Source organism: Nomascus leucogenys, chromosome 6 (assembly GCF_006542625.1).
Source record: "Nomascus leucogenys isolate Asia chromosome 6, Asia_NLE_v1, whole genome shotgun sequence".
NCBI classification, from domain to species: Eukaryota; Metazoa; Chordata; class Mammalia; order Primates; family Hylobatidae; genus Nomascus; species Nomascus leucogenys.
Window position 1 is genome coordinate 68,683,764 of NC_044386.1, and position 12,704 is coordinate 68,696,467.

A 12,704-nucleotide genomic window follows, 5' to 3' on the forward strand; every position below is an offset into this window, starting at 1 on the left:
ATGTAGCTGATACCTGATTCCTCAGGAGACAGGCTTTTGGAAGCAAACTGGAACACCAAATAGATGCAGTCCCACAGATGTTGAAGTTAGAAGAGAAAGAAAAGCATCTATTTTTCTGCTGCTATTTCTGCTATGAGAGATGGTAGCTGCAGGCAGACTCACCATTCTTGTGTCAAGACAATGACTTTGGGAGTGCCACACATCAGTGGTAGTGGTGGCAGTGACACCAACCACTCTTTCCTGACCTCTGGATTCCAGCTATGTGGGTGACCTCGAACTGGTTAAGCCCAACTGTGGATCCCTGCCTCATGCTCCTCCACATCTTTAAATAATTTTGTAAGCACATAATTCCTTGCATTAAATCCCTTTCGTATGGAAATATCCAGAGTAAAGAGTTTGTTTCTTGCACTGAAATCTGATGAATCTGAATTTGGCGTCTAAATCGAGGTTTAACACAGGTATTGTATTGCAGGGAATTTATCTTCACATCAATATGATAAGGTAAGTATTACCTTTCCCATTGGTTACATGAAAGAACTAAGGTTTAGTGAGGAGGAATTATTTGCTCAAGGCCACACAACTTGTAAGTCACAGAACCCAGAGTCAAATGCAATTCTAATTACAAAGTTTTTGTATCGAACTACTCTGTTCAACTGTGATGCCATGGGATCAAGTGTGTAATAATAGTGGACAAATAGCTGAATATTTATGGTTGCAAATGTGCTTTAAACTCCATGAAGGAAGAGCCTATATCTTATACCTCTTTGATAAGACTCCCCAGTCCCAGAATATAGCTCAGTATTTGGCACATAGAATAGATCCTTGATAAGTTACTGCTGAATGAATAAATGAATGGTATTGTGATGAGTCCTGTCAAGGAAGGTGACAACATATGATGGCCACCTTGTGGAGAAGTCACTGTAGTTTCCAAATGGCCTTTATTAAGATGCTTCTCACTCCTCAGGTGTTCAGTTGCCACTGCTAAAAGCATTACAAATATTTTTGTTTCCTGTGTATATAGTTATGGTTTCTGTTGGGAAGAATGGCTTATCAACAAGTTCTACTGGCACATAACATTCGTCAAACAATAGAACATTCAGTCTATTAGGATGGGCTGTTAGGTCTTTCTAACTCAGCCCATCTTATAGCAGCTCTTTTCTTTTCTTTTTTTTTTTTTTTGAGACGGAGTCTCTCTCTGTCGCCCAGGCTGGAGTGCAGTGGCGCAATCTCGGCTTACTGCAAGCTCCGCCTCCCAGGTTCACGCCATTGTCCTGCCTCAGCCTCTCCGGGTAGCTGGGACTACAGGCGCCCGCCACCACGCCCGGCTAATTTTTTGTATTTTTAGTAGAGACGGGGTTTCACCGTGGTCTCGATCTCCTGACCTCGTGATCCGCCCGCCTCGGCCTCCCAAAGTGCTGGGATTACAAGCGTGAGCCACCGCGCCTGGCCTATAGCAGCTCTTTTCTAAAAGAGTCTTTCTTTTGCAACTTATAAGTTAATAAGTTTTTAAACCCAAATTCAAGGACGTGGTTCTACAAGAATGTTTGCAAACACCCTGCCTTTGCCTGTGGACTTGGGAAGCCGATGTGTGACACCCATAAATTTCTTACCAACTTTCTCCATGGATTCCTCTGTGCCCATTTGGAATCAAGTTTTCTTTTACTATATAGTTATGATAATTTTCAGTGGCCCTTGCCTTCTCACGGGGCTTTCTGGCCACCAAATCTGCTATATTCTACACATTTTCTTTTAGTTGCCAAACCCATGTGTATTTTAGCAGGAAATTTGATCCGCCTGTTTCTGATTCACCTACAGTTAAGTCACCAGACAATTTTGGAAGAGCAGCCCGATGGCCAAAAAGTCTTGGTAGAGTCTCTCTTTCCCTTTAGAAACAGGAAGTTAAGTATGTGAAGTACAAGCTCCCCGAATCCTGCCAGGCCTAGGCTGTTGGTAAAACCCAGGCTTCAGGAGGCTTCAAAGAATACTACTTTCTCAAGATATACTCCTGGCTAGGTATGCCCACTGACTTTCTAAATTATGTCCCGGAGCACTTTGAAAGTTGATGGCCTGGATACTTCCCGGACTTTCCTCCTACCCTCCAAGCTTGCTCCTCATTGAGTGGCCAGTGTTTCCCCAGGTTTCTCTGTTCTAATCCCCAAGGCTGTTGCCACAGCACATGATACCAGTGAAGGGCTGGGATATGCCTTCTGCACTGCCCATGTGGCTATCCCATGGTCAGAGAGGGAACACTGGTTGATGAAAACCCACAGCAGAACCCAATGCTCTGTCTGCCCACAGATCTGCCTTGATGGTGAGCAGGGCCATCCCACCCATTTGGTCTGTCTCCCTAATAAATGAATCATGCACAACCATCATGGTGTGCAGCAAATTGAGATATTTGGCAGGAACTCTGTGCCTTGACACTTCCTGAACAACCAACATTTGGGCAGTGACTCAGAAAAGAAGTGGGTAGTTCTACTGGCTGATTCTATGAAAGACTTGAGGGCCGGGCGCGGTGGCTCACTCCTGTAATCCCAGCACTTTGGAAGGCCGGGGCAGGTGGATCACAAGGTTGGGAGTTCGAGACCATCCTGCCAAACACGGTGAAACCCCGTCTCTATTAAAAATACAAAAAAATTAGCCAGGTGTGGTGGTGGGCGCCTGTAGTCCCAGCTACTCAGGAGGCTGAGGCAGGAGAATGGCGTGAACCCAGGAGGCAGAGCTTGCAGTGAGCCAAGATCGCGCCACTGCACTCCAGCCTGGGTGACAGAGTGAGACTCTGTCTCAAAAAAAAAAAAAAGAAAGAAAAACTTGAGAACCATGTACACAACTTCACATCAATCTGTAAATCCCACCAAAGTGAGAGGTAATTCCACCTTTCGCTCTGTACACAGTCTAAGATGATTTACCTTTTATGACTTCTTTAAAACATTCCATCATGCTCATTCATTCAGCAGTTATTCTTGCCTTTGTTAGGCCGCGTGCAAGATATCAAGATAAAAAGAAAAACGAGACACAGCCTATGGCTTCAAGGAGCTTATAACCCAGTTGAATGAGGCACATACATAATAAGTAAACAAGTATTGGGTGTGCTAAATTAAGTTCAGCCCAAAGCTGCCTCCTTACATAGTGAAAGCTCGGCCTAAAGTTTTCCCTGTACGTAGCAAACTGTAACCTAGCTGGATGTGTAAACAGGCTATAACCTACTCTTGTGCCAATCACTGAGATTCGGCCAAAGGTGGCCAACTGTTCAAACCACGTTCAGATAAGGCAAACACTGAAATGTAACCAATCCGGCTGTGGCTGTCCCTCGCTTTTGTTTGGCATACCTCACTTTCCTTTTGTTGTCCATCACTTGTCTTCAACCACACGGCAGTGCAGAGTCTCTCTGAACCTATTTTGCAAATTGTTCTTTACTCAGTTAAAGTCTGTTCAATTTAATTTGTCTAAGGTTCCTCTTTTAACAGGTGGTGGTGTGGTACAGGGGAGAGTATCTACTGTGGAGTCCCAGAGACCTAAATTCAAGTTCTAATTCTGCCATTTACTAGTTGAGGAGTTTTGGTTAAAGTCATGGAATCCCTCTGCCTCAATTGCTTCATCTATAAAATGTAGGGAGGGATGTTTAAATGAACAATGTATACGAGCTTGTTATGTATATAGAGTAACTCTTATCATTATGCCCTGTTACAGGGACTATGTGAAAGTATGCATGGGGTCCCACAGGAACACAAAAAGGGATCATAAGAGAGAAGTAATTAACCATGTCCTCCCCTCCCCACTCTCAGCTAGAAGAATGAGTTCCTCTAGCTGACAATCTATTTTATTTATTTATTTATTTATTTATTTATTTATTTATTTATTTATTTTTGAGATGGAGTTTTGCTCTTATTGCCCAGGCTGGAGTGCAATGGTGCGATCATGGCTCACTGCAACTTCCACCTTCCGGGTTCAAGTGATTCTCCTGACTCAGCCTCCCAAGTAGCTGGGATTACAGGCATGCGCCACCATGCCTGGATAATTTTTTTTTTTTTTTTTTTTTTGTATTTTTAGTAGAGACAGAGTTTCACCATGTTGGTCAGGCTGGTCTTCAACTCCTGACCTCAGGTGATCCGCCCACTTTGGCTGGATCACAAAAGTGCTGGGATTATAGGCGTGAGCCACTGTGCCTGGCCGATAATTTACTTTTAATAAATGTTCCCATTTTCCTGGCTGTCCTGTCCCCCTGGCCAAGGCAGTGGCAGCTTAGTGATCACCATGTGATCCTGTGGCAGATAGGGGACTTGGAGGGTTTCTTTCTCCAGGCCCTAACCCTGTGGCTGGTATCCGTGAGATTTATCTGTGAAGCTTGGTATCTCTAAAAGATTTCAAAGGAAAGAGGAGGAGAAAAGATGTTTCTGCTGTTCCTTTGTGCCTAGCTGAATAAACAGGAAAGGTCCTCCTCGCAGGCTTGCCAAAGAAATAGAATTCTGTTCCAGGAGTCTTGGGAAGTGTGGAGTGGGGGTCATGCTGCTTCTCATTGTGTGGCAGTGACCGTAGAACTGTGGATCAAGTGGATGACTCAGTTTTCCAAGGTCATATCACCCCCAGGTAGCTGCCCAACCCAGCAGACAGACCCCCAACTCACTGGCAGAAACACTTTCAACTCTGAATTGCTCCCTTCAGGAATCTCCAGGTGTGTTCTGGAACACTGCATCATTGGGTGTAAATACATTTGGAAGAGCCATCCCTAGAAGACTCAGCCTGGTGACCTGGCACGTGACTCACTTTGAAGGCAGTGGGAGGGGAGGGTGGCTTTGCACAAACGCTGTAGGAAACACTCAACAATCTATTTTCTCTCTCTCAGTAGCAAGAAGAGAGGAAATTCTCTTCTAGAATGACCCCATTGTAAACCCCTCCTCATGCTGTGTGACTGCTCTGAGGCTCCAGCTGGCTGTGTCCACAGTGGGAGTTCAATCAGGATGAATGGCTGTGGTGCTAGCACCATCCTCTTCTTTTGTTCTCCACATGTCCCTGGGGTGACTACAATCACCTTCCTGGTTTCAAAGATCCTCAGCTGGAGCATTGTGGAAAGACTGAGACAGGAGGTAATGACCCTTTCCAGCCCCCAGGCAAAGCCCTCTGTCTCTGCTGCAGATGCCCAGCTGACTCCATTCAGAAAGAAAGGGCCTTTCTGAGGCTGTCTAATGGAGGTTCTCCTTGTCTCCTGCCTCTAAGTTTCCTACTGTTTTTTCCAGGAAAATCCCTTCTTCTCCCAGCCACTCTGACTTCACTATCTAGTTCATCACCACTAGCCCCAGCCAGATTTTCTCTCCCGTGGATCCCTCTGCTACTTTCCTAGCACCCTGGGACAACTCTTCATTCATCTTCCTTTTTCGCTTCCTCACATTGTCCACAGCCTTATGTAGCCTTATTCTACCTTGTCCAACATTGCTATTTCCAGGCCAGTTTTTTTTTTTTTGAGACGGAGTCTCACTCTTGTCACCCAGGCTGCAGTGCAGGGATGCCATCTCAGCTCACGGCAACCTCCACCTCCTGGGTTCAAGCAATTCTCCTACCTCAGCCTCCTGAGTAGCTGGGATTACAGGAGCCTGCCACCACACCTGGCTAATTTTTGTATTTTTAGTATTGACAGGGTTTCACCATGTTGACCATGCTGGTCTTGAACCCCTGACCTCAGGTGATCCACTTGCCTCGGCCTCCCAAAGTGCTGGGATTACGGGCGTGAGCCACCACACCCGACCCAGGCACTTCTTTTTTTTTTTTTTTTTTTTTGAGACAGAGTTTTGCTCTTGTTGCCCAGGCTGGAATGCAATAGCATGATCTCAGCTCACCGCAACTTCCACCTCCTGGGTTCAAGCAATTCTCCTGCCTCAGCCTCCCAAGTAGCTGGGATTACAGGCATGTGCCACCACACCCAGCTAATTTTGTATTTTTAGTAGAGACAGGGTTTCTCCATGTTGGTCAGGCTGGTCTCGAACTCTCGACCTCAGGTGATCTGCCTGCTGTGGCCTCCCAAAGTGCTGGAATTATAGGCGTGAGGCACCACACCCGGACTCCAGGCCAGTTCTTACCATGATCTACTCTTACTTTTTAACCATTAACTGTGGTTCTATTGTTGAAATTTTCAAATACATACAAACATAGAAATAAGAAGTGCAAGCCAGGTGTGGGGGCTCATGCCTGTAATCCCAGCACTTTGGGAGGCCGAGGTGGGCAGATCACTTGAGGTCAGGAGTTTTGAGAGCAGCCTGGCCAACATGATGACACCAAGTCGCTACTAAAAATACAAAAATTAGAGGGCGTGGTGGTGGGTACCTGTAATCCTAGCTATTCTGGAGGCTGAGGCAGGAGAATCGCTTGAACACGGGGCAGAGGTTGCAGTGAGCTGAGATCATGCCAGTGCACTCCAGTCTGGGTGATACATCAAGACTCTGTCTCAAAAACAAAAAAACAAAGCAACAAAAAAAGATATAAGAAGTACAAGTAACTCCCAAGTACCGTTGACCCAGCTTCAACAGTTATCAGTGTATGGCCAGTCTTGATTATCTATATCCCCATTCCCTCCTGGCCCTCCACCTCATCACTACCACTGGATTATTTTAAAGCAAATCCAAGACATCATATTATCTGTAAATAATTCAATATTTGTCCCTAAGATGTAAGGGCTCTTTTAAAAAAATAGCCATAATATAATACTATGTAACACTTAAATCATACCAAAATATTCAGTCACTACTCAAATTTCCCTGACTGTCTGATCAATGCTTTTCTTAATTTGATTTGAGTCAGGATGCAAATAAGACCCACACACATTGTATTTGGCTCATATGTCTCTTAAGCCTTTTAAAATCTATGATAGTACCCCACCATTTTTCCCTCCTACCATTTATTTGTTGGAAAAAGCTAGCCTACTTATCCTATAGAGTCTCTTCATGCTGGATTTTGCCGATGATTCCCAACGGTGTGTTGAATGTATCTCAGTGTGTTGAATGCGTCTCAGTTCTACCATCTGTAAAATGGGGATAATACCAGACCCATTAAGTTCACAGCATTATTGTTAGGATCATATACTATCATGTATGTAGATCAGGTCGTTCTATTAAACAAAGAAATTGTTCTTTATAATGCTTTAAAAAGAAAACTTCATATGCCAATGCTTGCATTCATGTTTATTAAGACACAGCCAAGTGAAATGTGTCAGCTCCTCTTCTTGAATACAGCCGTCTTTACTGGTGTATAACAATGCCCAAGGGCTGGATGAACTACATAATCAAAATCAAATGGCAGCTTTTTACAGACTTGGCCAAAATAGTACAACCTCAGACACCATTTTAAACTGCAAGAAATCTGAGCCTTTCATAGTCTTGCTTTTTATTGTTGACATTCACATTTTAATTTTTATGATCATTGCAGATTCACATTTTAAAAACCCAAAAAACAAAAAAGCTCTTATTCTAATTTAGCAGAAAGCAGAATCATCGATTTGAAGACAATACACTATCTACATACAGCTGCTTTGTATCCATAATTATCTATGTAAGAAACATGCTGTCATTCACAGGGGCTCCATTAACACGTGCACATAAGCCATGCTGAGGCCTAACAGGTAATGTGGGTTTTTGTCTAGCATCTTCTCTTTACTCTGGATCCTTATCCTCATCTGAAAAATGAGGGACAGACTTCTTTGCAACAACATTATCCAGTCTCTGTCCTTGTAGATATGGATTGACACTCTGAAAAACAAACAAACAAAAACCATGTGGTTTGGTGTTATATGTGAACATCAGATACAGACATCTCAGAAAAGAAATGAACAAGAATTGTTTCTGGGGCCGGGCGCAGTGGCTCACGCCTGTAATCCTAGCACTTTGGGAGGCCGAGGTGGGCAGATCACGAGGTCAGGAGATCGAGACCATCCTGGCTAACACGGTGAAACCCCGTCTCTACTAAAAATACAAAAAATTAGCCGGGCGTGGTGGCGGGCACCTGTCGTCCCAGCTACTTGGGAGGCTGAGGCAGGAGAATGGCGTGAACCTGGGAGGCGGAGCTTGCAGTGAGCAGACGTCATGCCACTACACTCCAGCCTGGGCAACACAGCAAGCTTCTGTCTCAAAAAAAAAAAAAAAAGAAAACAAAAAAGAAAAGAGTTGTTTCTGGCCTATTGGGTTAACAACAATGTACCAGTGGCACCTACCAACTACCAAACAATTACTCCAGTGTACTAATTAATACCTCAGTGGCCTATGAAACATTTTCTGACTGATAGATGTCTCTAATTGTGTTTTTCACACGACTATAGAGCTCTTTATCAGATACAATGTGGTCTTTTTAAAAATCATTATTTTTGGTGCAAAGATTTGCGGTAAACCAGCTCATAAGTCCTTGCTGCTGACTTAGATACCAAGACCCATAAGAAAGATAATTATTATTCTATGGCCCTATTTAGGTAGGAAGGGGAATCTGAAACGCATTAAATTATATTTTGCAAGAAAAATGTTCTAAAGGAGAAGAGTAGGGCCAAGTGGGAATCAGCATCTGAAGACTGGTCCCAGATCATCCTGTTGCTGGGACTGATTCTTCCTCACCAGTATTTTACTAAGGAGAATTCATTAGGGGCTCGAGCAATCATTTCCACCTTCCTTCAGTCAAATTCAAAAACTGAAGCAAAAAAGGAAGCTTCCTGGAAGGGTCCTTTGTTTTTGACTCAAGACTCCGTACTTTGAAATCACTTTCATGTGTTGGTATTCTTAATGAGTAAATATTTTTCCATTCCTTCTCTAATACATATCTATTTATTGAGGTTTGGATTTGAACTAGTAATTGAAACTTTACAAAATAGTATTTAGCAAGCAGAAAAAAAATTCAAAAGTTTTGGAAGATGTTTGTTTATTGAAGTTGCCTTCCACTAATGGAACAAAAATATAAGAAAGAAGCTGTAGCCAGGCACGGTGGCTCACGCCTGTAATCCCAGCACTTTGGGAGGCCAAGGCGGGTGGATCACAAGGTCAGGAGATCGAGACCATCCTGGCTAACACGGTGAAGTGCCATCTCTACTAAAAAATACAAAAAATTAGCCAGGTGTGGTGGCGGGCACCTGTAGTCCGAGCTACTTGGGAGGCTGAGGCAGGAGAATGGCAGGAACCTGGGAGGCGGAGCTTGCAGTGAGCCGAGATTGCGCCACTGCAGTCCAGCCTGGGCGACAGAGCAAGACTCCACCTCAAAAAAAAAAAAAAAAAGAAAGAAGCTATAGTTACAAACGATCAGCAATCCCTGTTGCATGCTCAATCCCCATGTATGAATGGAGGCTGTTCACAGGTGGAGCTCTCTTGTCCATGATATAACCTGCCATGACTCTTGAAAGGTGAGCAGACATTCTTCAAAAGAGAAGGAATGAAACCTCAGTTTAGCATTTACAAATGTTCTTTCACATTCTGACCTCTAAACGCATGAATCGTGAAAGGTCCGACTCACTCTGCAAAGATGCATCACAAAGTAGGTGAGAATTACAAAGTGAGCAATGTCCTCAGACATTTGAAAAGTGATATGTCACAAGACGACACCTTGCTGAGAATTCATCTTAGAAATATTTAAAATAATAAAAATTCCTTTTATCAATTACAGTGGTTTGGCCTACCCCAGGGGATCATATCAGAATTTTGTTTAGTAATATTTATTCCAAAAATTCTAATATGTTAAAGGAAGATATGAGAGGTTCAAGTTTATCAAATATGAGATTAAAAGGTTCATAAGCTGTTTAAATAAGATCAATAGTAGAGCTCAAATATTAACAAGATACAGCTTAAGAATTTAAAAGTTCACAGTCATTTAAAGGTAGATTGACCTTTTATTTGTGAAGCAACGAGGAATTCAGTTGGATTTGGGTGAGTACATAAAGTTGCACAAAGCCATATGGGGCTTGGTTGCAACTTTGAGGAGAATCTCTCTCTCATGGGAGAAGTCCTGCCCAGACCTGCAACATGCAAACATTGGAGGGGAGGGGAAAAATTAATGAGGAAGTAAAAAGAGGAATCAGGTGAACTTTTTTGATAAATATTTAACTGAGTATTGAATCCAGCACTTAGGAATAATAATAATGAGCTTTGGATTTGTTTTTGTTTTGTTTTGTTTTGAGATGGATTCTCACTCCATTACTCAGGCTGGAGTGCAGTGGTATGATCTTGGCTCACTGCAACCTCCACCTCCCAGGTTCAAACGATTCTCCTGCCTCAGCCTCCCGAGTACCTGAGATTACAGGAGCGCACCACCACGCCCGGCTAATTTTTGTATTTTTAGTAGAGATGGGGTTTCACCATGTTGGCCAGGTTGGTCTTGAACTACTGACCTCAGGTGATCCACCCTCCTTGGCCTCCCAAAGTGCTGGGATTACAAGGGTGAGCCACCATGCCCAGCTGAGCCTTGGCTTTAATTGTGCTCTGAAAAACTCAAGGCACTTCTATATTTATCTTCTCTCACTTGGGCAAGAGACTGGGTGGGGCACACAGAGAACATGATTCCCATTTCACAACTGGAAGAACCACTGGGATTGGATCTTTGCTTACGATGTCCTCTGGAAACTCACAGCAGATGCTGAGCTTCATTGAAGGAAGACTTCATTGTTCAAAAAAGAAAGCTTATAGTTTCTTTATATTGATTCATGCACTGGGGGTGGTGGTGGGGCAGTGTTAATGTCTTCAATCAAGATGGGAACATCATCTGAGACCTGATGACGGGCAGGGCCAACGTGCTTCCTTATCAATCCAGAGAGGCCCATGGTTTATGGCATGAGAATGGGTCTTTGTAGATGCCAAAGAATAGGAAGAATTTGATATCTTTGGGTCAAAGTGACCCTTCTTTTCCTAAATTCTAAGCCTTTCCTATGTGGAGGAAATTGAGGCTAAAGTAGAATCCTTTATAACATGTGTCTTAGCCAGCATTCTGAGTTTTGGTAATCACTAGTCTCATGGAAAAATGACCTAAATCGTGACCCATGGTCATTCACTGAGTCAGGGCAGAAGGAATGGTGGGCCAGGAAGTAGAGACAATTAAAGCTTCAAGCTAAGTTATTCATTTTGGGTCAGTCATTGCTCTTATTTGGAAATGTTCTCGTTGTGTTGTAGGGAGACATTCAAGCCGTGTTACTGGTAAATTATGTGTATTTTGAGCTCCTAGAATAGAATTTCTTGATGTTCCCTCAAGACCACATTATACCCTTTGGACCCTTTCTGTCACCATCTGCTATTGGAAGCTGTAATCACCAAGAAAAACCCCTAATAACTCCGTTAACTCTCCTCAAAAAAGATTTGTTTCCAGAGGTAAAAATTTTCTACTTCTTGCATAGAAAATTGTTGTATGTCTTCTGTGTTTTGTCAGGCAGTACAGGGGCTTGGAACCTTCTGTTGTGGGGGCCTGAGGACTGATGCTGAGGCCAGAAAATCCACACCTCTTGAAGCTCTCTCTGACCGGATTTTGCAAAACCCTTCAGAATGGCCACAATTACCACTGCCCAGATTCTCAAATTTTGTGAGGATCCAGGCACTTGCTCTTCTGAATAAATAGTCAGTGGCTTTGAGTACATGCTTAGGTTTGTATGTTTTAATTAAAATGGTCGCTATCTCCTAGCATTTTACCATGTAACAGTGGGGTTGTTTTTTCTCCCACTTTCATCTGATCAGATAAAGAGGCAGGTAGGTGGCCAGGCTCTTCTGACTAGTAAGGTACCAGTGGATTAGCAGAATGGACCTTGATCCCTTATTAAGTCTTGATGCTATAAAATACCCTGGAAAGCCAAAGCAAATGTGACATTGAGTTTTACATGAGGCAACACTGTATATGAAGTAGCTAAATGTGGAGTATCTAGACCAAGTTCTTACCTTGGGCAGCCCTGGGATGGTTAAAAACTAAGCCTGCAGTAAATTCAACAGACAGCAAACAAATATTATAGATCGAGTAGATTTTACATCAGTCTGGCTAGGCCAAGAAAAAAGATATATAGGAGAAATTAGGTTTGTTCATCTTATCTTTTGCTCCCGAATTCCTTCAAAATTATTTCCTGGAGCATGCAGTTCAGCACTTCCCTGTTTCTGTCCTGTGTTTTTATAGAATTGATGCAGATACGTGATCAGTTTTCCCCAGTGGCCAACAGACCCTGTGAGGGCAGACAGACCCTCATGTCCCACACTGATGGGGGAAGCAATACACATTTCCTGAACGGAATGGGGTTGCTAGAATCACCACAGACTGGGCGTTCCACTAAAAATCATCTGCTAAAGCCTGGGGAAGCCATCGCAGAAACCAAGGACAGACTTTCTGGGTGTGGCCCTTGTCACACGGACCAGTGTTTCTCAGGACTACACAAGGGAGGATTCTGTGACTTCCCAACAAGCGAGGGTTTCAGCCTGTTCACTGCCCCACTCAGAAAGCTCCAAGCATCCCAGCAACAATCCAGCCAGGCGCGTGTTACCCTCCGCTTTCGTCTGTCTCCTCCTTTCATCTTCTCGTAAAGGAGTTTCTTGTTCTAGAATGGGGAGAAAAGAAAACAAAAAATGCAGAAGTATGGATCAAATTTGGTGAATGTCTATTTTAAAAGCTATACTTGGTGTGTCCCCTAGATATTTGCATACACATATTTTGGAAACAAAGCTAGATGAAAGGAATGTCGTGTCAGAAAGATAGACCACAAGAGAAAAGCTGGTGGTGGTTCGGCT

The 12,704-nt window shown here is 43.4% G+C and overlaps 1 protein-coding gene across 4 annotated transcripts in view; it reads right to left on the reverse strand.

Annotated features, from left to right (window-relative positions):
• Positions 1–7,148: 7,148 nt before the first annotated feature.
• Positions 7,149–12,704, reverse strand: part of SCG5 (secretogranin V) — a 56,764-nt gene continuing 51,208 nt past the window's right edge. For 2 of the 4 annotated variants that reach the window (XM_012507423.2, XM_003272779.3), the window contains exons 5-6: positions 12,461–12,514; positions 7,149–7,733 (exon numbers count right to left, since the gene is read on the reverse strand). In XM_012507423.2, the coding sequence (XP_012362877.1) occupies positions 7,638–7,733; positions 12,461–12,514 (150 nt within the window). In that variant the 3' untranslated portion in view covers positions 7,149–7,637. Of the gene's footprint in view, positions 7,734–11,931; positions 12,515–12,704 lie in introns of those variants that run through there. The other 2 variants (XM_012507422.2, XM_012507421.2) reach the window with 1 other exon arrangement.